The sequence below is a fragment of the Apostichopus japonicus genome, chromosome 15, assembly GCF_037975245.1.
Source record: "Apostichopus japonicus isolate 1M-3 chromosome 15, ASM3797524v1, whole genome shotgun sequence".
Taxonomy (NCBI): Eukaryota; Metazoa; Echinodermata; class Holothuroidea; order Aspidochirotida; family Stichopodidae; genus Apostichopus; species Apostichopus japonicus.
Window position 1 is genome coordinate 27,616,139 of NC_092575.1, and position 27,864 is coordinate 27,644,002.

Genomic DNA, 27,864 nt, shown 5'->3' on the forward strand with positions numbered 1-27,864 from the left:
ATACCACACTGTCCACACATCACATGTACACTGTCTTACACACTCACTGTTCTCGATAGTGCTGCACACCCGTTAGCCTGACAATCACGAAACGGTTCTCCGATAAGCCTCAGAAATTTCACATTAGAGGGTCAATTGCTGAAAGAATCATACTGAGATAAGACAGAAAAAAACGTTGTCAATGGCAGAAGTAGAGAAACTAAATATAGATGGTATCATATCTAGATTATTAGGAGGTGAGTTTTGAAAGTAATTTAGTAGGCGGGACCTAGCTTACTTTTAGTGTTGTTATACTGCGTTAGGCTACTGTAGGGTAAGAACGTTAGTGCATTATTGGCAGGGACCAGTGGCAGTAAGCTACTGAAGTTGGAATGGCTTTTACTTAAAATCAATTTTTGATTAGCACACCTTGTTTATGTTAGCTAATAGTCTACAAGGCCTACGCTTGCCATATTAGCGTATTTTAACAAACAACAGCTAAGGGTTTTTAAAACTAACACAGGCCAAACATTGTAGCCTAATGTTTTGTTGTTACAGTACTTGATAGTGTTAGGCCCTACTATTACTTGGCCTAGTCACAGAAGCTAAATCTAGTGCACCATATTACACTATGCGATGCTGAAACCACAAATGTTCTTGTACAGGACAATGATGGAGACTATCTCTATGATTGTGCTCTGTTTGGTTTTGTTCTACCTTAAAGTTAAACATTATTTTATTGATGGGTTGAATCAGATTTTGTCAAGAACAGGAAAAGTTAGATAACATGTACCATCATGCGTTTCAGAATCTGGGCCGGAGACAAACCTTGAACTTACAGAAGTAACCATTTCTGCTGTTAATTTTAAATTTGCAGTACTGTGTAATTTTTATCTTCAGCCTTTGTCTTGTTACATGTAGCATTAATCATCAAATCAAGTGAATTAACTTCTTACTCAGTTATGGGATACATTTTAAGGGACATAACTTATTGATAGTTGACTAAAATTTGGTGAAACTTGTTCTCTTCTAATGTAGAAACAAATGTTTGTAAGTTCACAGAAATAGATCAAACTAGAAACAGACAAAAGTATCTTTGACTACCTTTTTTCCCCCTTTGTCTAGTTCGTGGGAGTAAACCGGGTAAGAATGTGCAGTTAACTGAGAGTGAAATCAGGAATCTCTGTCTGAAGTCACGAGAAATCTTCTTAAGTCAACCGATTCTCCTGGAACTAGAAGCACCACTGAAGATATGCGGTAAGTTTAATGTGAAGGAATTACAGTCCGACCAACAAATGTAACTGAGGGCTGCCACACTGATGATGATGATGTGGTGACAACTGAATTGGCAGACAATTGAACAGCAGGAATATTGATATTTCTGTATATGAAACACTGATTGCAGAAATCAAGTACTTCTAATTTCCAAATCACGATTTAATAACGTGTAGCAGTGCTTTTGTTTAGGATTTTGAAAGTTGTGTCCCACAGACTCAGAAAGATTAACAAGAAAGTGTTCTGCAAACAAATAACACTAGGTAATGGTTGGGTTATAGGGGCCTGTTTGTTCATTGTTGTTGTATTTGACTGCTGGAATAGGCTTGAATGTTTTATTTGTATATTAGAAAGATGAAATTATTAGTGACTATTCATTTGTAAATTAGCGAGATCAATTTTTTTTTGGAAGTTTGTACAGGTTATGTATGTAAGAAAATATGTGGAATATTAAAGCACAAACTTTTGACAGTTACATATTTTAGGTAATATGCTTGTATAGGCTTTCTGCTATATAAACCGACTGTATATTTGTACTGAAATGACGAAGGAATCACAACTTCTTGGGCCATGCTGACTGGACTCCCAAAATGGTAGAATTTGCCCCAACCTTTCTCTTGTCATCCATTGCAGGTGATATTCACGGACAGTACTATGACTTATTAAGACTTTTCGAGTACGGAGGGTTCCCACCGGAGGCCAACTATCTCTTCTTGGGTGATTACGTAGATCGTGGAAAGCAGTCGTTGGAAACGATCTGCCTGCTTTTAGCCTACAAGATCAAATATCCAGAAAATTTCTTTTTGCTCAGAGGAAATCATGAGTGTGCCAGCATCAACAGAATTTATGGGTTTTATGATGAATGTAAGTATTACTTGCCTTTAACCTTCAATTGAAAAATAAATATGAAAAGTATCTGATTCAGATAAGTACCAGGTAAATTACTCTCACACATTTAGTTAATTGTTTCAAACATACACTTATGTACAGTAACAAGCTTAATATACATACATGTGTACTGTGTTAGAGCAGAAGGTGAAATGCTTGACTGAGTTCAGACTGAAACTGTGTAGTGCTTTTGAAGTGTTTTTTTTTGTCATGAATGAGATCATATAGGTGAGGATTCACAGTACTGAGGCTATACTGACATACAGCTAATACATATATATATAGCAGTATATAATAAACTGTATATATAGCAGTATATAATAAAATGTATATAGCAGTATATAATAAACTGAATAAAGACCCTGATGTCTGCATTGTGTACATTAAAGTATTGTATTGTGCTAACTTCATCACGATCTGTTAATAGCATAAGAAAAGATGTTAAACGAAAGATACCGTACCATCATTGGTTACTTCAGTTCATGAAACTGAAGAAACCGGGAAAAATGAAATATCTAGGTAAAGACAACAAAGGCTTGCTATTAAAAAACACAACAACATTCAATTTATGGGGAAAAAAACAGTTAAAAGATGATAATGTAACTAGAAACTGAAGTACTCTAGTTTCCCAAAATTGTACCTAGAAGGATGACAATAGGCAAAAGCTATGATAGGCCTTCCATTGAAAACCTTAGGCCGTAGGTGGGACACAACAGTTAATTTTATTTGATCAAATGCTGTAAAAGAGTAGTTAATCAAGAGAAGTCAAATGCTTGTAACAACAAAAAGGCTTCTAGTTAAGATTTAGATCCAGTTATATGAGAATATTATGATGTGGTTTGGTAAGAGTATGAAAAGCATTTATGGCTTGTTCAGAATTTGACTCTGTCAAAGTGTGAAGACCCGACCCAAAATGCGACTTATAAGCATACAGGTTTATATATATGTAAAATAACCTAGATGAAAAGTGTCTGAGTTCGCTTTTCCCTAAAACATGCCGAGCTTTCGTTTGTAAGACAATTGCCATACTGAACGACAGGAAATGTTCCTGTTGCCTTCTTGGTATCATTAACAGTTCCATTTAAAATAGATAAAATATAAATGTTTAAATGAAAGTAACAGGATTGTCATTCTGTTTGATTATATAAAATCACATGGTTTCAGAGTGAAACGAGAAAAAGGAAAACTGTTATGCTACATACTCCATTATTACTGTGTGTTGTGAATGTATCATTGAAGGAATGAGACATTACTATCCTAGTATAGTCAGCTTGCTCTAACTCTATGCAGTCACTTCCACACAGTATGCACATACACCAAAAAAACACACAAGCTGCTAATAGTTAGATCGGCTACTATGTAGAATAAGCCTGTTAGATCATGTATGTTTGAAGCATTTAAATATGTGACCATCGAGTAATTTACTTTAAATGGTTATTTGATAGATATATGAAGTAATTGATCCGTAAGAGACAATACTTAACTGAATGGGTTACTTTTAATTTTCTGCTACATATCAGACTGACAATAATATCCTGGTTCCCTGTTTATTGTTGCCTTGTATTGAACTTAATAAACCTATTAACTATTTTAAAGTTCTCAATACCTACCACATGTATTGTTATTGGTTACATGTGCATTTGAACCCATCCCTGTATGATAGTGCAGTATACATTGTGGAGAATACTATTTTGCATGCTGTTTTTGTGTGTGTTTCTTTTGTGTATCAGGGCCATCATATTTGTGTCATTGATTATACGTCGTGATCTGTTTCCTCATTTCTAGTTCTGCTTCCTGCAAATATTGAAGCGGGCATGTTGTGTTGAAAGGTCTTGAAGTTTGTAAACCTTTATCACTATTACCAACTATTCCAAACTAATATTTAAAAGAATAAATACTTGGTAAATAATTAACTATGTAAGATATGTAAGGTGCAATCTACAGATGATTTCCATATAATTATTTATTGACAAACCAAACTGCACAAAGCTTTACACAAACATTAATGCAAGTTAGGCAAGGCCTCTGTACATCAACTATATAAACAGTGTTGTACAGTAGTCACGACCAAAGTGCAACGATTCATTTGTAGAAGTAATAAGTTTCTTGGCCTATCAAACAACTGTTTTGACTCAAATGCATCACTTTCCTACAATGCACTGGGGAGGGGAGGGATGAGGAATGGCTTGTGCTGGTGGAAGGGAAGTTACATGCTATACTAAATCTTGTCATTTCTAATCAAGACAGATTATGGACTAAATCCCAATACGATATCATCCATCTTTGCCGACACAATTTAAGCTTGACTGCATCTCTCTTAACTGTGTTGTCACATTCCTTGCCTATTACCATTAATATAATGCTAGAACCTTGAAAAGCTTAAGGGAATTGATGCTCCCCTGAAAGTGCTAGAAGGGCTGATAGTGTCCAATTAATTTAAGTCTCTGAAGATTTCATGCATCATAGAGTATTGTTTCATGTTTAGGAGCAGGGAAGAAAATTCTCTGTTTCTGTGAAGAAAGAATGGAACAAGATTTAAACAAAAGAACTGGCATAAAGTACTGTATACATCAAATATACACTTAAGTCTGTATGTGTGTCTGTGTTTTACCTTGTTCTACCTTGTTTTACATGTATTTGTATAAGTATACTGTTTTGATTCCTTAAATTTAAAACAGCTTTTTGAGGTACTCTTGAAAATTCTTTCATTCTGTTGGATTTTAAAATCCCCGTACATGAAGGTTGTGATGCTTGGCTAATCCAGTCAAATGTTATTCAAGTTTGCTTGATATTGAACAGCGTCTGAGATGAAAAGAGTGTTATTTAACTACTCAAAATGCCTGGATCTGAGATTCAGATTTTGTTTCATTGTAAATAAGGCTACTGCCTCATAAAACCTTCACTTGGTAAAAAAATCTATGAATGAGTTTATTTTGATAAAATACAATCTTTATTTTGAGTTATACTTTGATAGGTTTCATAACCTGTTGGAACATCGAACACAACAAGAAGTTTTGATAAGACGTTATGGAATCTATTGGCTTTGTGGGGTTTTTTAAGTACAAAAAAGAAAAAAAATGGTTATCAAAGAGCTACTTTCCATCATTGTTTCATTTTATGGTCAGTTGACTACTGTAGCTTGTGTTTTTGACAAAGTTAATAAATATTTTGTTTTTCTTTGGTAGGTAAGAGGAGGTATAGTATTCGACTGTGGAAGACTTTCACTGATTGCTTTAACTGTTTACCAATATCAGCTATCATTGATGAGAAGATATTCTGTTGCCATGGAGGTAAGTCTGAATTGGATTTGAAAATACTTCTACTAAAATGCCTCTTGGATAATCATTTCCTTAATCATATTTCTTGATCCCGGTATTAAATAAGTTCATATCCAAGAATAATATGTTTCTATATTGGGATTACTGGGAAATTGGGGGAAATACCGGGAAAAATTGGCGAATACAAAATCATGTAAAAACAACTATGGCATAATGGTTGAGTAAGCACTAATTACACTGATTTGCATGAAATAGTGCTTGATATCCACTATGATATCAATTTCCCACCTGTGCCAACCCTGTTACTTACAGTCAGCAGTAAACAAATCGTGTTAGTAGTGGCAAGACTATGAAAGTACTACACAAAAAAACAAAACTATAACAAAAGCTACTTTAGAGTTTGAAACTTCAGAAAGGTGTTTGTACATCATCAATTTCAATTTGAGCCATAGAATGTCGTAAAGGGTTGGATTGTATAATAACCATTATGTGGAGATAGTGTGGAGCAGCAGGCACTAGCTGTCACAAGTCCATGGAGATAAAGGCATTGTGTGATAGCTCTCTTGATTATAGCCTGCCTGGACAAAGTCCTTAGTTTGTTTACATATATATCATTGTTAATATGTACGTAGAATGTTAATAGAAACTTTGATCGTAAACAGACTGCGACACATAGCAAAGAAGACTAATTGGAAGAGCTCTAACCAATGGCCTATAAATGATATATAGCTTCTTGTCTTTTCTTGTTTGCTCAAACCTTCTGGGCTATCCAGCTCACCAAGTTCCCTTTTGACAGGCCTGGAAACATATTTTGTTAATGGCATGAGGCATTACAGGTCATATCTCTGCTGCTCATAATGCAATCAAGTCATCAGCTTGACTTGTCGAGGCCAAATGTCAGTTCTATTAAAAGTCACTTACATTGATCAGGAAGAGGGGAAGGTCATTGGGTTCATGGCTTTCAAATATCTTGACATCCTGATATCCACAATCAAGGGGTGGTAGTCAAATCTGTAAACATACAGTGTTCAAAGTTATGATATGTTTTTTTTTTTCTTGGCCTCCCTGCTCACTTACCTGTCTCCTTTCAACAATTGCACACATGTTTACTGTAAAGTAAAACATACTGTAAAGTAAACATTGTACTGTTAAGTAAAATATTGTACTGTAAAGTAAACATTGTACTGATAATCCTATGTTATCGGTTACTGAGACCTCATTCCTTTTCATCTTGCAACAGGTCTCTCTCCCGACTTGGTCAAGATGGAACAAATCAGAAGGATAATGCGTCCAACCGACGTACCGGACCAAGGCCTCTTGTGCGACCTGCTCTGGTCAGATCCAGACAAGGATACTATGGGATGGGGAGAAAATGACCGAGGGGTCTCGTTTACTTTTGGCGCTGAGATGGTGTCCAAATTTTTGTTAAAACATGACTTTGACTTGATTTGTCGAGCTCATCAGGTCAGTAAAATCCTGTCTTGAAAAAAAAACACAATTTGAAAGAAGTTATGTTTAAATTTACGACATGTTTGAATTCCACACTCTTGAGGAATTCTCACTTGTATTTAACCCGATAGGTAGTGCCATGAAACCAACACTATGTTCAGTCTGTTATACTTATAATGCAGTCAAAGGTTTTTGGTATGTTCTCATTGGTAATTATCTAGACATTGGATCAAATGTTTGCATATAATATTTAGACTGTGAACAAAACAGCAAGACTTGAGTACGAGACTGTATTTAAATAACACCTGGCTGTGAATTGCCTTTCCACAAAACTGGAACAGACCTTGTTTCATCAGTGTTGTTGACTATTTGAACCTTAGAAGGCTGTAGAGTGGGTGGATCAATAATATGACAAATCAGTATCCCAGGGCTCTTAAAGGTGAAACGTCTATGAATCAGATCAAAGGAAAGACCTTTTGGCATGGCTCAGTGGCAGACTGCAATAAACAGGAGGTGATTAATTTGTGGCATAATCATCAAAATGTATCCCCATAGACTCCAACACAAAGTGACTTCAACAAGAGTGGAAAGTGGCTTTTATTATGAAAGAAATGAAAGGTTGTTTAAATCACAACGATGGCAGTTTGAAATATTAGGCCAGTGTTTGGTAACTTGAAAATGGTACATATTGTTGCGATAGTTTCCCATAAAGTTGTCAATATCTCTGGACAACAAATGAAAAGAGATCATATCTCAACTGGGAATAGCTGGCCTAGAGTTGATATAAAATGCAAATTCTGGATTCATGTTTAATCATGGGGAGGGGGAATATGGGGGGAGGGATGTCTTATAGATTTAAGTAATTTTTTTAAGAACCCATGATTGAAAATTGGGGCTAACAACATGTGTTTGAGAGCTGAGACAGAAGGTTAAAGGTCAAGTCTGCAGAAGCAGTCATCAAGCTAGCCCTGGGGCTGCTTGGTGATATCTGTGTTAAATGACTTGAGTAATAACCCTCTGCCTAATCTCCTCTCCAGGTGGTAGAAGACGGCTATGAATTCTTTGCCAAGAGACAATTGGTGACACTTTTTTCAGCGCCAAACTATTGCGGTGAATTTGACAATGCTGGAGCCATGATGAGTGTGGATGAAACATTAATGTGCTCTTTCCAGGTAAGATAAAAAGTGATCAATGTTTCATGTGCTCTCTCCCAAGTACGATTTAAAAAAATATGTGACAATTTACTTTGCTCTTTTCTTACCTGTCACAACATTACAATTGAGCTTTACATAAAATGTTAGTTGATAAATTGATATAATTCTTAAATACTGCCCTCTTCCTATTCTGCTAGTCTGAATTTTGTCACATTTGCAGCTTTTATTTTCTTTTGGTTTGTATCTCTCAAAATTCGCTTGAGTTGAATTCGATTTATTTTTGTGTGTAACTTGGCAAAAATCAAATACCAGTGCAAAGATGTATATCAGTGTATTTACACAGAACCACATTACTTCCAGTATTTTATGACCAACAAAGTGGATGATTAATGTACAAACAGGAAATGTTGTTTTCGATCAAAGGGAAGTGTAATTGGTTTAACATTCAGATAGTTACTCAGCACAAAATGCAACTATGAGTATTGAATTTTGTGTATTTTACATTGATCACTTAGATCAAGAGTTGTACAAAGCTAGCAACACAAAAACACAGTTCTAAGAACCGCCTTGCATTGAATAGAATTTGAAAGGTTCTTTTTGTTGTTTACCCAGTTGTTGTACAAGGCCCATTCCCGTTCCGTTTGTATATTTAACTAAATTCCAAAGTCTTGTCTCTCTGATGTTGAGCCAGTGATCTCTCCCTCTTTTTGTCTTTTCTTTCTTTCAAATTTTGTATATTTATTACAATTTTGAGTTTTGTTTATATTTCTTAGATTTTGAAACCAGCTGAGAAGAAGCAGCGATATGGAGGCCTGACGAGTAGCAGTCGTCCAGTCACTCCTCCTGCTAACAAAGGCAAAGGCAAAAAGTGAAGACGGATTGAACCCCTAGTCTCCCTTATCCATCCTCATCTCAATCATCTTACCCAGTTTGTACAACCTTGGCTGTTTTGAGTGACGAGATCTGCTAGTTTAGAAAAAATGTGTGACAAAACAAAAATACATAGGAGGAGTCAATATATCCTGTCCCTAAATTGGCTTCAATTTTAAACAGATTATCGTGAGTGATACACATAAAAGTTAAGTGTTTTCTTTAATCGATATTATTACTCATTGTTACAGATTCTAGTAGCAGTGTTTAAACTCTAATATTCAGCATTTATACCATCTATGGAGAGAGGGGTTGTAGAGGAATGGTAAGATTCATGCACCGACCAAAAACTGGCAAAACTTGCAGGGGAATTTATTTATCAAGTTTTAAGGAACATATAAACCCATCCATCATCATTCATTCATTCTTGTCTTTTATTCTATTTACTTTGATAAAAAATAAAAGGTGTCGCTTTCTCATCTTGTTGCTGAAATATCAAGAGTTTGTAGAATCATCTGATATAGACTATCATAATGAGACTTTTGCCGTGTATCTGACCGGGACAATAAAAGCTTATAATGAGATTATTATTTGCTAACAAGCTGACAAGATTTGATAATCTCATCAGTGAAGAATCTTGTCATGTTTGGAGCAGGGTTTTTTTTCATGCCATAATGTAATGATTGGATTTGGACAAATGGTATGTATGTTTGCATGCTGTGTCACATATTGTTATCATTGCAAGATGTCATGCATATTTTAGCGCATATGTTGAGATGATCAGTGTGCACCATGTTACAACATCATTTGAGCAATACTTTCCACTATGTGTAGGTGTTCGGATTTGTAATTATAAGTTCCATGCAAGTTAGGTTCAAATCACATATTTAGTTGTTGCTTTTTTTTCTTATAATATCAAACTGTTCAAATATCATAAAATTCAGCAATTTTTAGGACTTGTGTATTCAGAGTAGCAATGCTCGAAAATCAGCATTGGAGTTACCAGAGCAACTGAAAAACTCCCTTTTAATTATAAATGTTATCTATGGTGAAAGGTTACAGTTGTCTATGTCAGGCAGACATAACTATAACAAGGTTGATAACATATTATTAGTTCTGATCTGAATTTTCTTTTCTTTTGAAGGACATCTTGGTGGATTGTATGAAGGTAGCTTTAAAAAATCATTAGTTTAAATTGCAGTAGTTAGAAGTTAAGTTTCAATCAAACCTGCAGCTCATCATAAAAATTACTTTAGCAAATGCTTGTGTGAAATTGTAGCAATGTGGTTGCTTATTCTGTTCGTGGAACAATGCTGCCTTCCATTCGGTTGACCAAAAACTTGTTGTATTTGAAATCCATACTGCAGCATGATGGTTCACAAATTCCCCTGCCCCAGGGAAGGTGATTTAAAGTCCATCCACTGGTCAAAATAAGGCCAGCACAGTGCAAGAAAGGGTGGAAACATTTGAGTGACATTTCCAAAGAGTTTTTTGTTTTAATTTAATAGTTGCAGGTGTGCCTTTATAGTAGTTACGTTATGTTTTGTGTTTTTAGGAATTTATAGAATTTTGTTTTCCTTTTAAATTTCTGTCCAAGTATTATTTTCCTTTTCCTAGCTTAAAACAGATTTCATCTTTTAATAGGTTTAATAGGTTATCATAAATGGACCTTCAATTGAAATTTGAGCTTTCCAAAGCTTTTTGGATTGATTGTTTCTTTTTATCAAAGTTATTTGTGCACTCATTCGTTGCTAGAGTTGGGTCAATATGATGAGTTTGTCTTGGTCTGTTGTAGCAATCTTCTGTGTCATTAGATGTGTCAACCAAATTTGTTTTTGAAATTATTCTTTTAAGTTTTATTTTAAGCTTTTGGCAGCTATATTTACCAGTGTTTTCAACTCTTTGACTTAAATTTAAATTGTCAGCTGAGTGTCCTTTGACATGCGAGGGAAATTAATATTGAATTTTAACAGCTTTTTTTTGGTAATTTTAGGTAGTTTTTAATTTTCTGTGTCCCAATGAAATAGTTGATTTATATTGAAAATGTTTTAAACATGTTTATATGTAAATCTTCAGTCTATGCGTATTTTTAAATCTTCTTCTTAGGCATTTCAGTTGAATATCACAAAATCTTACGCTCGAGTATCAATGGAAGGACTTTTTATGGTATTGTTTTGTGTTTCAAATCTACCCAATTGTAGTAGAGTTTGAATGCGAAGTGAGGTTGTGGTGTATGTGTGGAATATACAAAAGTGTAATTTTTTTTTCAATATCTAAGCAATTGGCCATTTGTAGTCCTTGGCCCTTTGTAATCTTTTAATGTCTTTGTTTACAAATATAATATGGAACAAATACAAAATCTGTTGCTGGACATTCCTTTCATTTTTGGTTCCTTATGTAGTCAGGTTGGCGTGTGTGTGTGCATCTGTGTGTGCGTCTGTGACACTTGTTTGGGTACACTGTAACTCAACAAGGGAAAGTTGGACTTAACTCAAACTTGGTATATAGATCCGCAATAGTGAGGTGTGCCCTATTGTTTTTGGTGCTTGTGAATGTCACCAAAGGTCAGTGAGAGGCCAAAAACCAAAATATTGAAAACAGCAATAACTCCCATTGGCAGGGTCCGACATGGTTGATATTTTTGAAGTAGTTGTGAATGGGGTAAGGGATCGTTTCCAAACATAAGGGTCATGTGATCCAAGGTCAATTAGGGGTCAAAAACTAGAAATTTTGCAATAACTTGAGAACAAAATGTCCATCAAGGTTGGGAGTTATGCTATTGTAATCCAATAGTTGACCTGCATTTGGGTGACCTTTGACCTCCAGTGACCTGTATTAGTTTCTTTCAAGTTGTTTAATTGAATTTTCGTGGCCATATTCCGCTCTAACTTGTCCATAATTTGACTCCTCTGCAACCTTTGTCTGCGAAGTTATTAGAGATCAAGGTTCCCTTGGTTTTGTTAAAATTCTTAATAAGTACAGTTAGGATGATTCTGTGAGTTCTGTAAAAAAAGCCAACTCTTGCTCATATCAGTCACCTGGTCCTCAACAAGTTCTCAAAAGGACCAACGGTTGATTTGTGATATTTTTGGCAATAATATTGTGTGTGTACATCGGACCACATAACAATTTAGGACAGTGCTGCTCCCTTGTAAATATTCCTTACAAGCAAGGAACCATAGTGCCCTTGGGCTCTTGTTGTTCTTCCTAAATTATTTGATGAGTGGGGGTGGGTGGGGACAGTGGTGGGTGGGGACTGGGGTGAACAAGTGTCCTTACACTTTAACTGCAATGAAAGCTTCAGAGAACATTGCCACCATTTTACTTCCTTGGAACTTGAGATATGACAAGAGGGGAAAATAAATAGTATGCAGAATCATTGAGATAGTTTTGATAAATACATTTATTAAAATTACATATTAAAGCCTATTTGGTATGTTACCAATTCCAGTATTTACCAATTAAACTTTCTATCAGATAATGTAAATTTTAAATTCACCACTCACTAATAACCTTTTAAGGTTTACAACTATTTCTCTCAACTGTCTTGGTTGTTTGTATGTTTCCTGGTAATTCTTTTAAAGGAATTATTCTCACTTGTGGACCAGGATGAAGTTAACTAGCTAACCCACACAATGCCCTTTGAAGTGTTTGCTAATCAGATTTAGTGTTAGGGAAGATTGCAAATAAATGCAAGTCATCTTTGGGATGTCAAAATCTCTGTCCATGAAATAAACTTTAGTATCACAGATCCTCCAAAATACTATAAAGATACTGATAAACCAAACCCATTGATGCTTAACAACTTTAGCCTATGGATATCAATCTGAAACACTTGGGTCTTAACATCAAGGCACTCATTGCAATACCTGTACCTCTAGGACAATTGCATACACTCATGGTGGATACACTCATGGTCCACACTGAAGGATAGAGTTACCCGCCATCTCTTGAAATATTTGATCATTACAAGCCTAGTTTATTATCATACATTACCATGATATAACTGACATGTATAGTGTACTGCATACACAACTTTCTCCCTCGATTAGCTAATATGACATCATCTGTCACACAATATCACCCCATTCCATGTTTCCCACTGGAAACGACCTAAGTTAGTCTAGCATAGGTCACATGAGCTGGGCTAAAGCAACCTCCATGCTTGGTACAGTGTACAAACATTGCTGCCCCCATCAACATGATATTAGTTGCAGAACAGACCATTTTTGTGTTCACCACCAGAGACGGTCAAGTTCAGGCTTGCATGTGTCACATGACATAAGACCATAGCAACCATCAAGCTAGCTGGGAGTTTAATCCCACTTTCTCCTTCGAGTTGTCGCCATCTCATTATTTCTGCCTCTTCTTGGCTGTCTTCTTCCTCCTGGCATCTAGAGCTTTCTTGCCTCTCATATCTGCCTTCATCCTGGTGTCGACCACCTTGTACGGACCCTTCAGACCTCTGGGTCTCTTGATTCGCTTTCCTCTCAGGCCCTTCTTGGCGACCACATACGCCACTTGTTTCTTCCTCTTGCCATCCAGTCCAGCCTTCTTGTACAGGCTGTTAGAGAACAGAAAAAAAACATGTCATGAATGGGATTAAAATCAGATAATTCACACCCAATTGCAGACAAACAAAATGGAATTTCATTTGTCCTATTTGTATACCACACTGTCGTAGCTCAGAACAGGAATATCAGTTTCATATCTGGTTTGAGTTCAATCATAGACTACACAAATTCTGGGATGTCAACACAAAACATGAATGAGGCTTGAGTTCAGTCATATTTTGAATACACTGTACTTACGTTTTAAGCTGACTGTATTTTTCCTTCTCTGATGTGTCCATGGTGTCTCCGATTGATTCAGCTTTCCTCTTTAACTTCTCTAGTTTCCTCATGTACCTCATCTTCTTGCGAGCCTTGGCCTGTGCAATCTTCTTGATCGGTCTGGCATTGATCTCCCTCAGTCTCGCCTTGTATTTCTCAACTTGCTCCTAAAATTTAATCAGAGGTGACAGAAAACAATGGCAATGGGAGTTGAATATAAGCTACATCACACCTCTGTTCCCCCCATAGTTTATCCCCTCCTTATCATCCTTCTGTGGAAAGATGCACTTGGCAAGTTGCCAAACAGGCCTGTTTCTTTATTACATTATTAGTATGATTCAGATGGTGACATAAGTTACCTGGTACGTAAATAGAACAAATATATTACTAATCACATCTCATATCAATTTTAGGCATTGGTAAACTTTTGCATTGCTTTGAGAGCAAATGGCTTCAGCAAAACCTAGATAACATGCTACATAACTTGCAAAATCTACACAGGAATTATAGATGGACAGCATTCTGCAGAGATAATGAAAGTAACACAAAAGAGACTCAGTTGGTTTAATTTTACCTCCTTTGATCATTCAACTTACATTTCTGACATCACCATCCTCCCTAAACAAATTACTGCTGATCACATATAGCTACTTCAGCTGGTTTCCCTCCTCAACTGGTTTCCCCTCATCATTTTCACTGACGATACACAGGGCCATGATTTACATTGGTATGGCTATTATACATTTACCACACTGAGGTCAGGCTTGACAGTAAGGGGGAAGGGGGAGAGGGGGTGGTTCCAGGAGTTCTGCACCAGGGCTTGTGGTCTATAGAGAGGACCCTGGCCATGTAGGTGGTCCAGAAATTTGGGATAAAGAATAATCCTGTTTTGATAAAAGTTCTTCATAGACCCCAGAGTGTAGCATAAATTTATGGTGATTTTCAAAGTAGACCCAGCAAAAACATAATTGTCCCTGTGGCCCAATCTTGATCTCCTTGCCCTCGATTGAGATACAAGCAGAATAGTATCAAAATCTACAACACAACATCCATAACTGCTTGTTTGAATGGGCTTTGTTTAGTGAAATGATGAGATTTTGTCAGCATGTAATGTGACCACTGACACAGAAATGATGGTATCAAGAGAGAGAGGCTCAGTTAAATTAATTCCACATTGGGTATGACCCTTCAGATCAAAGTGAAGAAATGTTTTACATCATTGCCATCTCTTCTATCTTACTACTTGACATTTTATAAATAATTACAGATTGTCACAAGGATTTACAAAGTGTATAACCAATAATTTCTGCTATGAGGTTTGTGTTTGTTGAAGGGGCAGGGGGGGGGGATAAAGCTGGATTTGTGTTTATCTTACCTTTGTAACTGGCATTATTCTCCTACAGTGGATCCTCTCACTTCTCGCAAACCATTCTGGGAGTCCTTCTTCTTCCCCGTAGACGTACCTAACACATCAAAATAAACATGAAATAAATATGAAATAAATCAACCTGTTGAAAATAAATCTATTCACTACAAAATTCATTTTGATTGTGATCCTATAGTCTAGTTTGTTTAAGGCTGTAAATCAAACAAAAACTTGATCAAACATTAGTAACTGTCAAAGGCACCAGGGCCATAAAGCAACAAATTACTGGCCAGAATGAACTTTGATGCCATGTATCATGGCCCACATGGACTTAAGAAGCTCACATATTTGTCTGGTATTTGTGATCATCATTACATCTGAGTGATTGGTGTACCCGATGGCCTAAACAGACTGTGGTCGTACCAGACGTATTGGTCTGTCTGTTTGCACTGGTCTTCAGACACAACAATATAAGCCAATTATTTTCAACATGGATACAGTACACAATGGTATTTCATCTCTAAACATGCTTAATTATATGTAAGAAAAAACAGTGAAATCCATAATTTTATCTGAATATTTTATTTTGACATGATATAAAACTACTTAACTGCTTCTCTCCCCACCCTGCCCACGAACCCCAAAATTAAAGAAGGAACTTAACAAGATAATTTTTAATGTAACATGTCAAGTTTGATGAAATTAGCAACCATTCATGCTTTTGTATTTAAATTGAACCTGTTCAGTGTGAGATATGCTCTAACGCTAACCGTTGCAATTCAATTCTGACAGAAACCATGGTAACCAACTTATGATTTTACCTGTTATATGCGTGATCAATGACCTCCCGACGGGCCTTCTTGGAAGTGGCAATCTTCTCTCCGATGGCTAAACCACAAGGATCAAGCTTCTTGTGCCTCGTGTCTGACGAAAAGTAATTAATAGAGAATTGTTTTTCATTTAATTGCAAAATTATTCACATACAACCCAGGAACCCTATGAAACATAAACCTGCTTAATAAAAAATAAAAAATAAAACACTAACTATGTGAAACTTACAACTTTATTTTTAAGTTAGAGGGCCTAACTTTTTTATTCTAGCAGGATCTTCTGAATAGGTAAACAGAGATGGAACAGACAAATGAAACTGAGATCATTGCTAGGAAAAGCCAGGCCCTCTAGACTCTAACTACACATTTTGCTTTTTTTGCAGCAGATAAGCATTTGCTATTCACTTAAAAACAATATATGCGAATTAGCTTCCGCTAAGCGATTCAAAGAACAATTGAAACCCCTTTCATGCGTATTCACTATCATTTTAAGATTCAATCAACCCACTTTCAAAACTAAAGACTGTGATAACTTTTAAACTTACCTGGTTTCTTTGCTGAGACAATCTCAAATCCATCTTTATTTACGGAAGTCTTATTTAAAGGTTTCTTTCGTTTCCCTTTCTCCGAGCTCTCCAATACATCCTCATCGTAGTCGCTATCATCACTGCTATCAGTATCTTCATCTCCTCTCAGTCGGCCATTTTGAGATGGTCTTGCCTCTTCTTCCTCCTCCTCCTCCTCCTCATCGGATAACATCATCTCTTCTTCACCTTTCTTACCAGAGTCGTCCATACTGAATACAGTCTTATTGAAAGATACCCTCCTAGAGGACTCCCTCTTTGATGAACCCTCCTCATCCCCCATCTCCCCATCGCTCTCATCACTGTCTGCATCAACTCCAGCAGGTTTTTCTACAATGACAATTCAAATGATTTCACCGCAAATTACAAAAGATTCACGTGCAGGGCTAGCCAAACACAATCAAAATTAACCAGTTTTATGCAGTGTTTATTTGCTATTAATGTTAATGCATCTCATTAACTGTCTCACTACTTAAGAGCTGCATCAAAATAAATTTATTTTTAGTAAATAAATATTGTCTGTCTGATGAAAGAAATGAACATAGCACAAATGTACTTAACTTTGACAATACTACCTGCAGGAACTTGCATATAAAGTCCCCTACTACAATCAATAATATTATATAATAACACTACAGAGGACTTAGGTAAAAGGTGGGGAAAGGAAGCAATGCAAATATTACAATTCAATCCTCCCACCCCATCACATCCCATTCTCCAGACAAGGTGGGCTGATGATTCTAACTGTTACCTCCATGCTTATCATCTCTGATGGATCCTCCCATGTTCCTGTTCCTCCCCCACCCCCCACCCCCACATATGGATTCTTTAACTCTGGTGGATACTCCCACATTCTTGCCCCCCTAATATCCCTATAGTTCCTTACCTCTGATAGATCCTCCCATAGTCTGGTAGTATTCACTCATCTGAGAGATCTCCATATCTTCATCCTCCTCCATCTCTAGACCATCAAAAACATCCTAAAACAAGAACAGAATAAAAATTAAAAAGAATAGAAACTAGAGCACCAATGGTGCAGAAGCTCATACTTTTTCGAGCTCAAAACTGTAGGGCCCACAAAACTTTATGGCCCACCAAATTTCAGGCCATTTTTCAGATTCCACCAATTTTGGGCCCGTGAGGCCAAACAATTTAGGTTCAAAGACAAATTTATACCCCTAGTTCAAAACGGCGATAACCCCCCCCCCCCCCCCCCCCTCCGTTAGCAGAATCCTGGCCACACCACTGGCTATAATTCCTATTTTCCCCCTTTAAGTCCTATTTTACCCACTCTCTCAAACAATACCACTGACCTACCCTATTAAACTTTCTCCCCCTCTACCTGAGCAGAAATAACTTCACAAGCACTCCTTCCCAAAATTTTGGCTGGCTGCCTACATACCTCAGGCTCAAAGACTTTTAAGAATCGGCAAGTGCTGATTGGCTATAGGGCTCTCATGCTTACAGATCAACAGTTAATAACAACTCCCAATCGTGCTTTAATTCCACTAACAGTCTCTGCAGAGCTTAACCACAAATGTAAACAAACACTGCAGAGACTGGTAGATAAATTAAAGGAGCTTAGGAAAAATGTGAAGGCTCAGATTTTTTTAAACAATGGGGATTAATTGTAATTAATTAACTTTTGACCCAAAATTTTTAGGCATCACCTTATTTATACACAATCCAACAATCATCAGTTCAACTTTGAATATGATCCATCGAAATCTTGAGGAGATTGAGATATTTGAAAATATTACAAAGAATGACCCCCGATGACCCCCTAAATGACATTTGACCTCAATTTTCCGAACACCACTCGTAACCCTCATCCCGAGGAACGTTGTGACCAAGTTTCATTATAACTGGCCATACACTGTATGAACAGAAGCAATTTGAAAATATAGGGATGCGGCCCAGGCCACAAAAGACCCCTAGTTGATCTTTGATCTCAAATTCATGAACACCCTGAAGATAAAACTTCCATAGTACTATCGTGACAAACCCTCAACATTGTACCATGGAATCTGTAGGAGAAGAAGCATTTTGCGTATTTCCACAAAATGGCCCATTACGGCCCACAGGTGACCTTTGACCCCAAATTTCGGACCATCTCTGATGGCCCTATACCCAATGGTCCTTGGGTCCAAGTTTCATGAAATTCCATTAAACACTGTGTGAGTGGGAGCGGTTTTACCAATTGTTGATGGATAGAGTGATAGAATGATAGAGTGATAGACGCCGCACTGTAACAATAGCTCACACCAGCATGCTGGTATGAGCTAAAAAAGAAGAATAACTACAACAGGGGTGTTAGTAGGCACATGACTGATGACTTCACATAAAACCTCACAAGGGTGCAAATATCCCACTACAAGGGTGCGATACAGGGGTGCAAGCATACACCACTTCTTTTACCTTACATGATTATCTGCGCAGACCAGGGTGCTTGCCATAGGGACCATTCTTGGTGTTTTAATAATGCCCACATAGGGACCATTCTTGGTGTTAAAAAGATATGTCATCCTCCTACCTTACTGAACCAGAGACTGGTTGTCCTCTGAGCACGGACCGCTGAATTGGATTCATCTAGATCAACCATCAATGGATTAGTGGGTGCTTCTTCATCAGAATCACTAACGATAAAACAAACAGCTCAACAGTGAAATTGTGTAATGTATCATCTTGAATGACTGTCTCTCTATATAAGATATCAAAACCATTCTTAACTAATTTAGGTACCTTACACAGTGCATTCCCTAATAGAGATGGGAGGTGAACAGTGGTGGAGGGGAGGTGGTGGTGGGAGGGAATTATATCATATCTAATCTATAGTACCAACATGTGTGGAGTAACCCTAAGCAGCTTCATGCTATACACAGCTCTGTGTGCAGTTGTACATGACATCATGAATATTCATATTTAGATACATTGTATGCATCTACCTAATAGAAATTTCAAGAAGTCGGTTGAATATTTCAGATCTTTATTAAACCACAGACAAAGTTGAGATAAAGATCCTCACCTGTCTGAGTCGGAATCCTGTTTGGGTTGTGGATTCTTTTTAGCTTTCTCCTCCCTGAGCAGGGCTTTCTCCTCTTCCTCCAGGTCACTTGGAATGTCCGAATCATACTCTTCCTCGTCATCTGCATCGTCTGGGTCTGTCGGGTCATCCAGTGTCTTTTTCCTTGAAAGGACGTATTTGACCGGCAGTTCTGGTAATTCGGTTTCGTCTTCTTCTTTGTCCAGGAAGGACAGATCTCCTTTCTCTACCTCAGACAGTTGCTGCAATTCATCATTAGAAAATTCTTTTCTTAAATTTCCATCTGGATTTCCACACTAACATTTCAGTTTCAAAAAAGACGTCATGTCAAAAAGACATCATTATTTGTTACATCAGCATCTAACGACATGTTTCACACCCAAGGTAGTCTTGTTTAATTTGTATAAATCTAAACATACAGGTATAGGCCAAAGCCCACAGTATCTTCCATCTTTCTAAACAAAGCCAAATTTGCATCAAAGATTACAAATGTTATTGTCAATCACTAATTAGACTTGTTATTTGTTATTACTCGGAATATTTTGGTGGAAAATAGAAATACTTCAATCAGTCACACCTAAACTATAATAAAAATTAAATAATTAGAACATGAAACCAAGTCTGCAATTTGCCCCAGCAACCTTTATTTCTGAACATCAAATAAAGTCCTTAAATATAAGGGGATGTATGATATAAATTAAAACACACAAAGCTTCATTTCCTAACATAGAGCAACCTTTTACCTGTTACTACAAAGTAAAATGTTATGCAAATTAGCTGCAATCCTACACATATACAAGCTTTGTACTGTATGGAACTCTTATTTCATTCTTTTTATGTCAGTGAATTGTAGGTAATCATTTAACTATGTAATCTTTATGTCCAGGAGGTCAAAGGTGACAGGACTCACCTCTCTGTTTCTAATTTGTTGTAACTTGAAGAGTGATGAGAACCTGTCTGGTCCTTCATCCTCTGTGGTATACGACTCACCTCTCTGTTTCTAATCTGTTGTAACTTGAAGAGTGATGAGAACCTATCTGGTCCTTCATCCTCTGTGGTATACGACTCACCTCTCTGTTTCTAATTTGTTGTAGCTTGAAGAGTGATGAGAACCTGTCTGGTCCTTCATCCTCTGTGGTACTGCTCTGCATCATGCCTAGTTTCTGAAGAGTCTCTCTCAATTTACGTTTCTTCTTAGTAGTCGTCTTCTGCAATCTGGAGACATGAATGTTTAACATAATGTTTGTGCTATCAGGAGTATTTTACAGACATCTCACAAAAAGGGGATCTCTATGAGTTTAAGAAGGGAATTCCTTATGGAATCTCTAGATGTAAAAAAATTATAGGCTCCAACAATACACTAATTACCAGGATCAACTTTTCCTAGAAAAGGTCAACAACTTTTGCTGGACAATCAATTTTCTGTCATCCTTTCTGTATTATTACCTTAGATATGCAATCACTTACAATAGCAATGACATACAATAGCAATGATGGAACAATAGCAACGATGGAATAATAGCAATGGCGAACAATAACAATGACGAACCATAGCAATGACAAACAATAGCAATGACAACAATAGCAATCACTAACAATAGCCACCACAAACAATAGCAACGATGGAACAATAACAAATAATAGCAATGATGAACAATAGCAAGAAGTAGCAAGGGATTTTACCTTCTTGCAGCTTTCTTCTCTTCATCTTCGAGTTGTTTCACTTCGCCTTGAAGTTTGTCTTCATCCAGACTATCCTCATCCTCCTCTTTCACCTTGGTTTCTTCATCTTCCCTAAAAAAGTAACCAAATTGTGTTAAGAAAAGAGAATTTCTATATCATCTGGGAGCCATCCTCACCCTTAAACCTCCTTGAAGAAAGAACGGCAATACAGGTGTGAAATATCTAATAATACCTAGGTTAGTGATTTTAGTTTAAGGGTCATACCATGTTACATGCAGCGCAGGTCACAATGACAAACCTTACTGGCATAAATGTCCATGATCTCTCCATCCTGACAACTCATGAACATTTCAATTTGTTTATACTATAAGTATTGGCAGGTCTGTAAAATAACTTAAAAGACTCAGATATCAAGATTTTGAGAGTTTTAGCAGTTGGTAGAGAGAACAAAAAAAGACTCATGTTTCATAGTGTCCTGACATTATACAATAAAGTTGAAATGTACCATTGTGCTCTCCTTTGAATATTCAAGACCCCTAGCAGGTGCAGTCTAACCCCAATATATTCATGAATATGCATGAAGACCACTAACGTTTCTCTATTTGCCTAGAAACATTTGTTTTATCTTTTATCATCTGATTTCCAAGTCTCCATACTTTGTGCAACACTTGACTATTTGGGACAATGTCTTTAAATACTGTACTTTCACGTCCTGCTTCAAAGCTATGCTGACAGTATGAATACGCTGTTTAGAACTATCAGGCAAAGGGTAGGAACTGTTCATACTGTTAGTACGACTGCTTTGAGACATAAAATAGAGTACAGTATGAGAGTGACATGAGCACTCAAAATTGGCCCCACTGGCTGCAACACTGAACAACCCACATGTTTATGCATAGCTCTAAGAGATGAATATTAAAAGAGTTTAAAACACCAACTACCAATTAAAGGGAAAATCGTAATAATAAAAAAAAATTATACTAACTTTGGTTGTGTCTTTTCTTTGTGCCATTTGGCAGCATTTTCTAGGACTTTCCTGACATTTTTGTGCCATGTCAGTATGAGCCTGATTTCTCTTCTGCCTAAGACTTTGATGTCTTTTGCACATTCTTTAATTTCCTCCGTTGTCAGACGATGATTCTTTATTTCTTCTGCGTCAAAAATTAACTGAATGGAAGCAAAAATTACCATGTAAACGCAAATTGAGTTTGTATCTTCTTAATGGGCATCAAAAGTACATCACTTGACGTATCAATACAAACCGTATTAGTAAGAGAATTACAACTCAACAAATAATGTTATGATAAGCATGGAATTAATTGTGTTTAACAACATGGTGCATAAAACGCCATCCAACTGAATTAACCTCACCCATGTCTGCTCTGTGTAATAACATAAGGGTAATAAATGCAAAATGTAGGCTGTGGATTGGGTTTGTTAAAACTTCACCTAAACATAATAACACCACATTTTGATGCACATAATTCATAAGCAAGTCCAGAATTCTGACCAGTGAAGAAGCCAGGCCTAGGTTGAAGCAGCGCCCTCAGTCCTATCTTTGCCACAATGCAAGTGTTGGAAGGAATCCTGACATAAGGTTTCATAGAAGAAAACACCCAACTTCATTTAATACAACCCAGAAAAGGGCATTGAGGGGTGGTCAAGGCAACAATCGAATTAAAACTTTGTTGCAATTAGGTTATGAGTCTCATTGAATTTGTATGATTGAGTTCCTCTATCATTACAATTTTCTAACACTAAACGTACCACGTTTTGCTTCTTATGGCTACAAGTTATACGACCGTGAAACCAGAAAGATAACACAATTCACAAACGACAATGTCGTGACTGACATTCAGATTGTTGTTAAAGATTTGCTTCCACTGCGTAGCATCTAAAGACATAAACAACTGCAGTTCATTTGTTGATACACCTTCATAGGCGATAGAAGGAACTACCATATCCAACACAGGAACACGTGAAACATCGGTTTCACTCTGTTTACATGACACAAATTCAAAGAGAAAATGGACGAACCTCACTGCATTCATTCAAGACGATGACCGGATCCTCGCTGTTTAGGAAGTCGGTCATATTGACTGTCCGGTAGAGACTCATCTTCTCCCCTTCAGCATAACCCTCTGCTTTGGCTTTTTTCTGTTTGCTTGGATCTTGAAGAATCAACAACTTCTGCTTTGCAGTCTCGACTGGAAGCTCCTTAAAGATGTATTTGGGATCAAAGAACTTTTGATCTGAGGAAGAAAATATACAGAAGTTGAAATACATTGGGAACCAATGCTGCTAGCAAAATATTAACTTTAATTTTTTTTAAATTATGGAACAAACCTGAACCAGGTCAGGGCTAAATTCCTGCCATTTATTGGAAGTTGGATAATCTGTTTTCATTTAGATTCAACCATCATCCTTATACTTCCTTCCTGCCCCTCCTCCCAAAGGGACTAGGGCAGTATTTTTCCTTTGATATTAATATGATGAAGTAAGTTCCTAAGTAAATAACTTCATGATTGAAGGAATTGATTGTTTCATTAAGGATAATATATCCTGTCAAAGTATTCTTTCACTGCAACATACCAACTTTGAAGTAGTCATCTTCAAAAGCTCTCAATCTGGCCAACTTCCACCACCTTCTCTCCTAGATCATGAAAGAAATGCTTGATGAAGTGTCAATCACAGAGCTACATTACTCACCTATCTTATCAGGGGCGATGAACCCTTGGCAAACTACAAATATCTCTGCTGATTCGTGCCTAGATGCAGCAGGTTTGGTAGCGTGAACCTTCCGGAAGAGTTGGTGGAACACCCAGACGAGAGACTGGTAATCCCTCGAGCGAAACACTTTGGTGACAAACCACCCCCCTTTGTTGAGAAATTCACAGGCAAGCTTGGCTGCTTGGAGGGTCAAACGGGCTAGATGAGAGAGAAAAAGGAAAATTTGTGTAAACATAGAGGTAATCAAAGAAAGAGGATGCACATTGCCCCGAAATTAAATAAATATTTCAACTTCTAAGGATTTACTCCATCATGAATCAAAGTTCAGCATTTCCAAGTACCTTATAACATTTTCCCATTGGGACCACAGCTTTTTTAGATCTGACCAGTCTATGGCAAATGACCTTTCACTTCCACCAAAGCTGCTCAAAAGCTATTACCAATCAAGGGACACCTAGGCTCCTAGCAACCAACTATTATATTCACCAACCATGTATTTGCTGATTAAGTTAGTGTATCATTTTTTGCCAGACACTTGCCACTTGGGATCTCCAAGGACATTTGACCTCCACCAACAACAAAAGAACCAAGAAACCAAAAGGGGCATCACTATACCAGTTGTAGAGTTCATGTCAGCTATGTATGGTGAATCTCTAGGTGAATACAATCTAGAGGCTTGATTTACAAAACTGCTCAACCTTTAAATTTATTTAGATAAAGATACATTTTTATGTCATTAAAGTACTTTAATTACCTTGAGTATGGGCATCCAGTAACCAGTTGGTACCAACATTGGGGGCGCCATCATGAAGGACACAATCAGCTTTCCAATGGTGAAGTTCCTTTTTCAAGGTCTTCATAAAGATAAACAAGGGAAAATGTTTTGAAGTGGCTATTTATGTTTTCAGCAAAACTTTAACCAAACATATTATACATCATCACTAAGGTTACAATTCATCTGCATAAAATATAGCATAAAAAACTCTATTAACATCAACTCAATATGTTGCTTCAAGGGCACTGCATTATTTGTTCATCAAACAATATATCAATTCAAGTATTTCCATTCCAATCATTTGCAATGCTTAATAGTCAATACAAGAGGTAAGGCTTTTTTGACCAAAAGTGACAATACCGACTTTCTATAAACAACTTAAAGCAGCATTTTGCGTTTGGTTGCCCTTTTCTATTTTTTGACATGTCCATCAAGTTTTTCACATATATCAATCACAAAACAGCAAACTAAGATATCAGCCAAGTTTTTCCCTGCAAACATCAATAATTGGCGAGTAATTAAGGATATTTGCAGAGAATGAGAAAATTATCCACAACAAAATTCCACATTTAAAATTAATCGCATACAGTACCCCAAACCCACTGGTTTGAATTCAACCAATCAAAGATGCAGGTTTAGTTATGAGCCGTTGCTAAAAATAGATTCAAGACTTTGCGTTGGTACAACCAGGGAGATGAAATGGAACTCCCTGGTACAACTGCCATATAGACTGTACACAAATCAGACTTGGTGTTGGATTGGTCAATGATGTTCGTAGTGTTTAAATATTCATATTATGGGCGAGGTTAATTGGGATCCCAATGGAAAATATCTTGGAGAAAAACAAAGTTGAATGTTGCAAATTTTTCGACTTTTATGCCACCATTTGAAGTAAGATTTAAATGGATAAGCTAGTTATGTATGTCGTTATGGCATAGTGGAGTCAGTGAGGTTGAGAAATATCATGAAAAGGATGCAAAATGCTGCTTTAAAAGTATACCTTTCTACACTTCTCTGTTGTAATGTCCCCTATAAAGGTTGATACACGAGGGATGGATTTGATGGGAAAAAGATCCACACCTATCACCACACTGGACACCGGCATCGTCTTTGATGCAACTTGTAGCCTTCAAATTAAAACACATAAAACATGAGTTACAACTGAGTACTGGATGTGATCAGGGTAAACTAGAGGAAATAAAATATGAAGCTAATCAGATACGTATTCATAAATACATTAACTTGTCTGTTTTCTGTACGTGTTTTTGTCCCTACTGTAACTGTAATTGTCATTAAGCCTCTGAAGAAGATCCTGCTAGGATCGAAACGTCAGGCCTACTTACTTTTACACATTCTATTACACAGGCTCTCTAGTGGATAAGCAGTTTGCTAACAGTTTTATTTTACTTTCATAAATACTTGTCAATGTATCGATGAAGGAAATGTCCTCAAGCTTCTACTATTCTTGAAGAGTTAAATCTTTTTTTGGCTTCCATTGTTAAAAATCAAATCTCTGCCACCATAAATCATTCCCCTGAATTGTTTACAAAAAGTTGAGTTTTACAAAAACATTTGAAATACCTCAAACACAACCACATGCACCCCTCCTCTCTCCATCCCCTCCCTTCATCTTACCACGGAAATAACTTTCAGACACATACGAGAAAATGAAGCTCAGTTTTGTTGATGTTTCTGCAAGTGATATACATCAGATCAAAGTGAAGATATTAACATCATTGCTTCAAAATCTCCAATGTATGTTATATTTGTGACCATGAAATATTAGACTTCTTTATATCAGTCCCATCCCTCAGTGACACTGTATTCTAATCAAACTGAACAACCAGCTGCTTTGAAAGATACCATTCATATTTGTTCAAAGCTTTCCTAGGATATGTAACTATTATACTACTTTTTGAGTATGTACATCTTTCATCAGTTCTTCACATAATTCCAAGGCCATGGTAATGTACGAGTCATGTGTTCTTCCTAATTCTTTAACTGTATTTCAATCCATTCCAAACAACGAACAGGATTTGCAGATATGAGGACTATGGATAAGCTCATCAGCTAAGAATGATATTAGCTTGAAATAAGCTTGAATTATCTTTCAATAAATAATGTTTACCATCCTCCTGGTGCAGCACACAGATCAATGAGAACTCTAGACTTTTGAAGGAAATCAAACTTCCTGTTCAACTGGAGCAACTTGAAGGCAGATCTTGAGCGATAACCTGTGGAAATTAAGCAAATTGTAAGGCTACTTTGTTTAACATTAAATTATTATCAAACATATTGCTATAGAAATATGGTTGTGGCTATCTGCCTTATCATCGGTTAAGAAAATCTATTTCTCATATTATCGAACACAAAGCATAACACTGTTTAACACAAAGCAAAACAGAAATACTTTTTACAAGGCTAAATGATCTTAAGAAAGTAAAAGACAAGAGAAAGAAAGCACGGAAGAATAACTGAATTATTTACCAGAAGATGAGCATAAATAAGCGAGAGTGCATCCTTAGGTAACCCATGATCGAGTACATAACCACTAGTGCAATACAAACGTAACCGCAGTTGACTAAATAAGCAATACCGCCTAGGCCTAGCCTAAGATTTTCTATGGCAGAAAGTGCACATTTTCTATGGCTGAAAGTACCAATGGCGGAATGACACAGCCCCCATTAAAGTATAACTCAGGTTTCTATAATTTACAAACATACTTTGATCCTAGAAGAAGCTGGTACTACATTAATGTAGCCTGTAGGCCAACGCTACTCACCACTTTCACGAAAATTTGGATGTTCATTAACAAAGTTAGGCCTAGGCTACGTTAGGCTAATGCTAAAGGAAAAGTACTTCAACAAAAAACGATGTAACGTTCGAATTACAAACCGGTTTCTTTTGCAAGATGATAATACTTGTCTTTCCGTTGCTTCCCAACTTTCGCCTTCTTTCCCATTTTGCTAAGACCAATACACTTCCTAAGTTTTATGATATACTTTGCCTCACGTATTTCGGTATAAATTTCGTGTTAGGCCTATATCTGCACTTGTCACTTCGGGCCACAAGGAGTAGTGGCATGAATGGAGCACATGTAGCATTTGTACCAATTACGCAATGCGGTA

At 36.8% G+C, this 27,864-nt stretch overlaps 2 protein-coding genes across 4 annotated transcripts; one reads left to right on the forward strand and one right to left on the reverse strand.

The window, feature by feature from the left end:
- On the forward strand, nt 1-11,252 carry LOC139980953 (serine/threonine-protein phosphatase alpha-2 isoform). Its single transcript, XM_071993022.1, has 7 exons — nt 1-236; nt 1,105-1,236; nt 1,888-2,118; nt 5,328-5,432; nt 6,661-6,884; nt 7,907-8,041; nt 8,797-11,252. Exons 1-7 carry the CDS (start codon nt 182-184, stop codon nt 8,893-8,895), a joined length of 981 nt encoding a protein of 326 aa, XP_071849123.1. The 5' UTR covers nt 1-181; the 3' UTR covers nt 8,896-11,252.
- On the reverse strand, nt 10,868-27,809 carry LOC139980950 (pre-rRNA 2'-O-ribose RNA methyltransferase FTSJ3-like). 3 transcript variants are annotated; one of them, XM_071993018.1, is made up of 18 exons: nt 27,632-27,809; nt 26,865-26,970; nt 25,737-25,863; nt 24,716-24,815; nt 23,941-24,159; nt 23,269-23,483; nt 22,217-22,398; nt 21,232-21,342; nt 20,662-20,763; nt 20,459-20,501; nt 19,531-19,790; nt 19,039-19,141; nt 17,392-17,485; nt 16,467-16,835; nt 15,913-16,015; nt 15,101-15,188; nt 13,705-13,892; nt 10,868-13,457 (listed from the first exon to the last, which is right to left on the reverse strand). In XM_071993018.1, the coding sequence occupies exons 1-18, from the start codon at nt 27,696-27,698 to the stop codon at nt 13,247-13,249; spliced, it is 2,688 nt and encodes an 895-aa protein (XP_071849119.1). In that variant the 5' UTR covers nt 27,699-27,809; the 3' UTR covers nt 10,868-13,246. The 3 variants fall into 3 exon arrangements, with proteins under 3 accessions (XP_071849119.1, XP_071849118.1, XP_071849116.1); XM_071993017.1 differs by lacking the exon at nt 20,459-20,501 and adding an exon at nt 20,539-20,581; XM_071993015.1 differs by lacking the exon at nt 20,459-20,501 and having other exon boundaries at nt 20,619-20,763.
- Nucleotides 27,810-27,864: the final 55 nt, after the last annotated feature.

Excerpts from the sequence above, each read along its gene's own strand:
- LOC139980950 (XM_071993018.1), bottom strand. The coding sequence starts at position 27,698 with ATGGGAAAGAAGGCGAAAGTTGGGAAGCAACGGAAAGACAAGTATTAT. Across the intron at positions 26,971-27,631 it reads TCATCTTGCAAAAGAAACCG|GTTATCGCTCAAGATCTGCC; the intron begins GTTTGTAATTCG and ends TAATTTCCACAG. Across the intron at positions 15,189-15,912 it reads ATTGATCACGCATATAACAG|GTACGTCTACGGGGAAGAAG; the intron begins GTAAAATCATAA and ends TTGATGTGTTAG.
- LOC139980953 (XM_071993022.1), top strand. The coding sequence starts at position 182 with ATGGCAGAAGTAGAGAAACTAAATATAGATGGTATCATATCTAGATTA. Across the intron at positions 237-1,104 it reads CATATCTAGATTATTAGGAG|TTCGTGGGAGTAAACCGGGT; the intron begins GTGAGTTTTGAA and ends CCCTTTGTCTAG. Across the intron at positions 2,119-5,327 it reads TTATGGGTTTTATGATGAAT|GTAAGAGGAGGTATAGTATT; the intron begins GTAAGTATTACT and ends TTTCTTTGGTAG.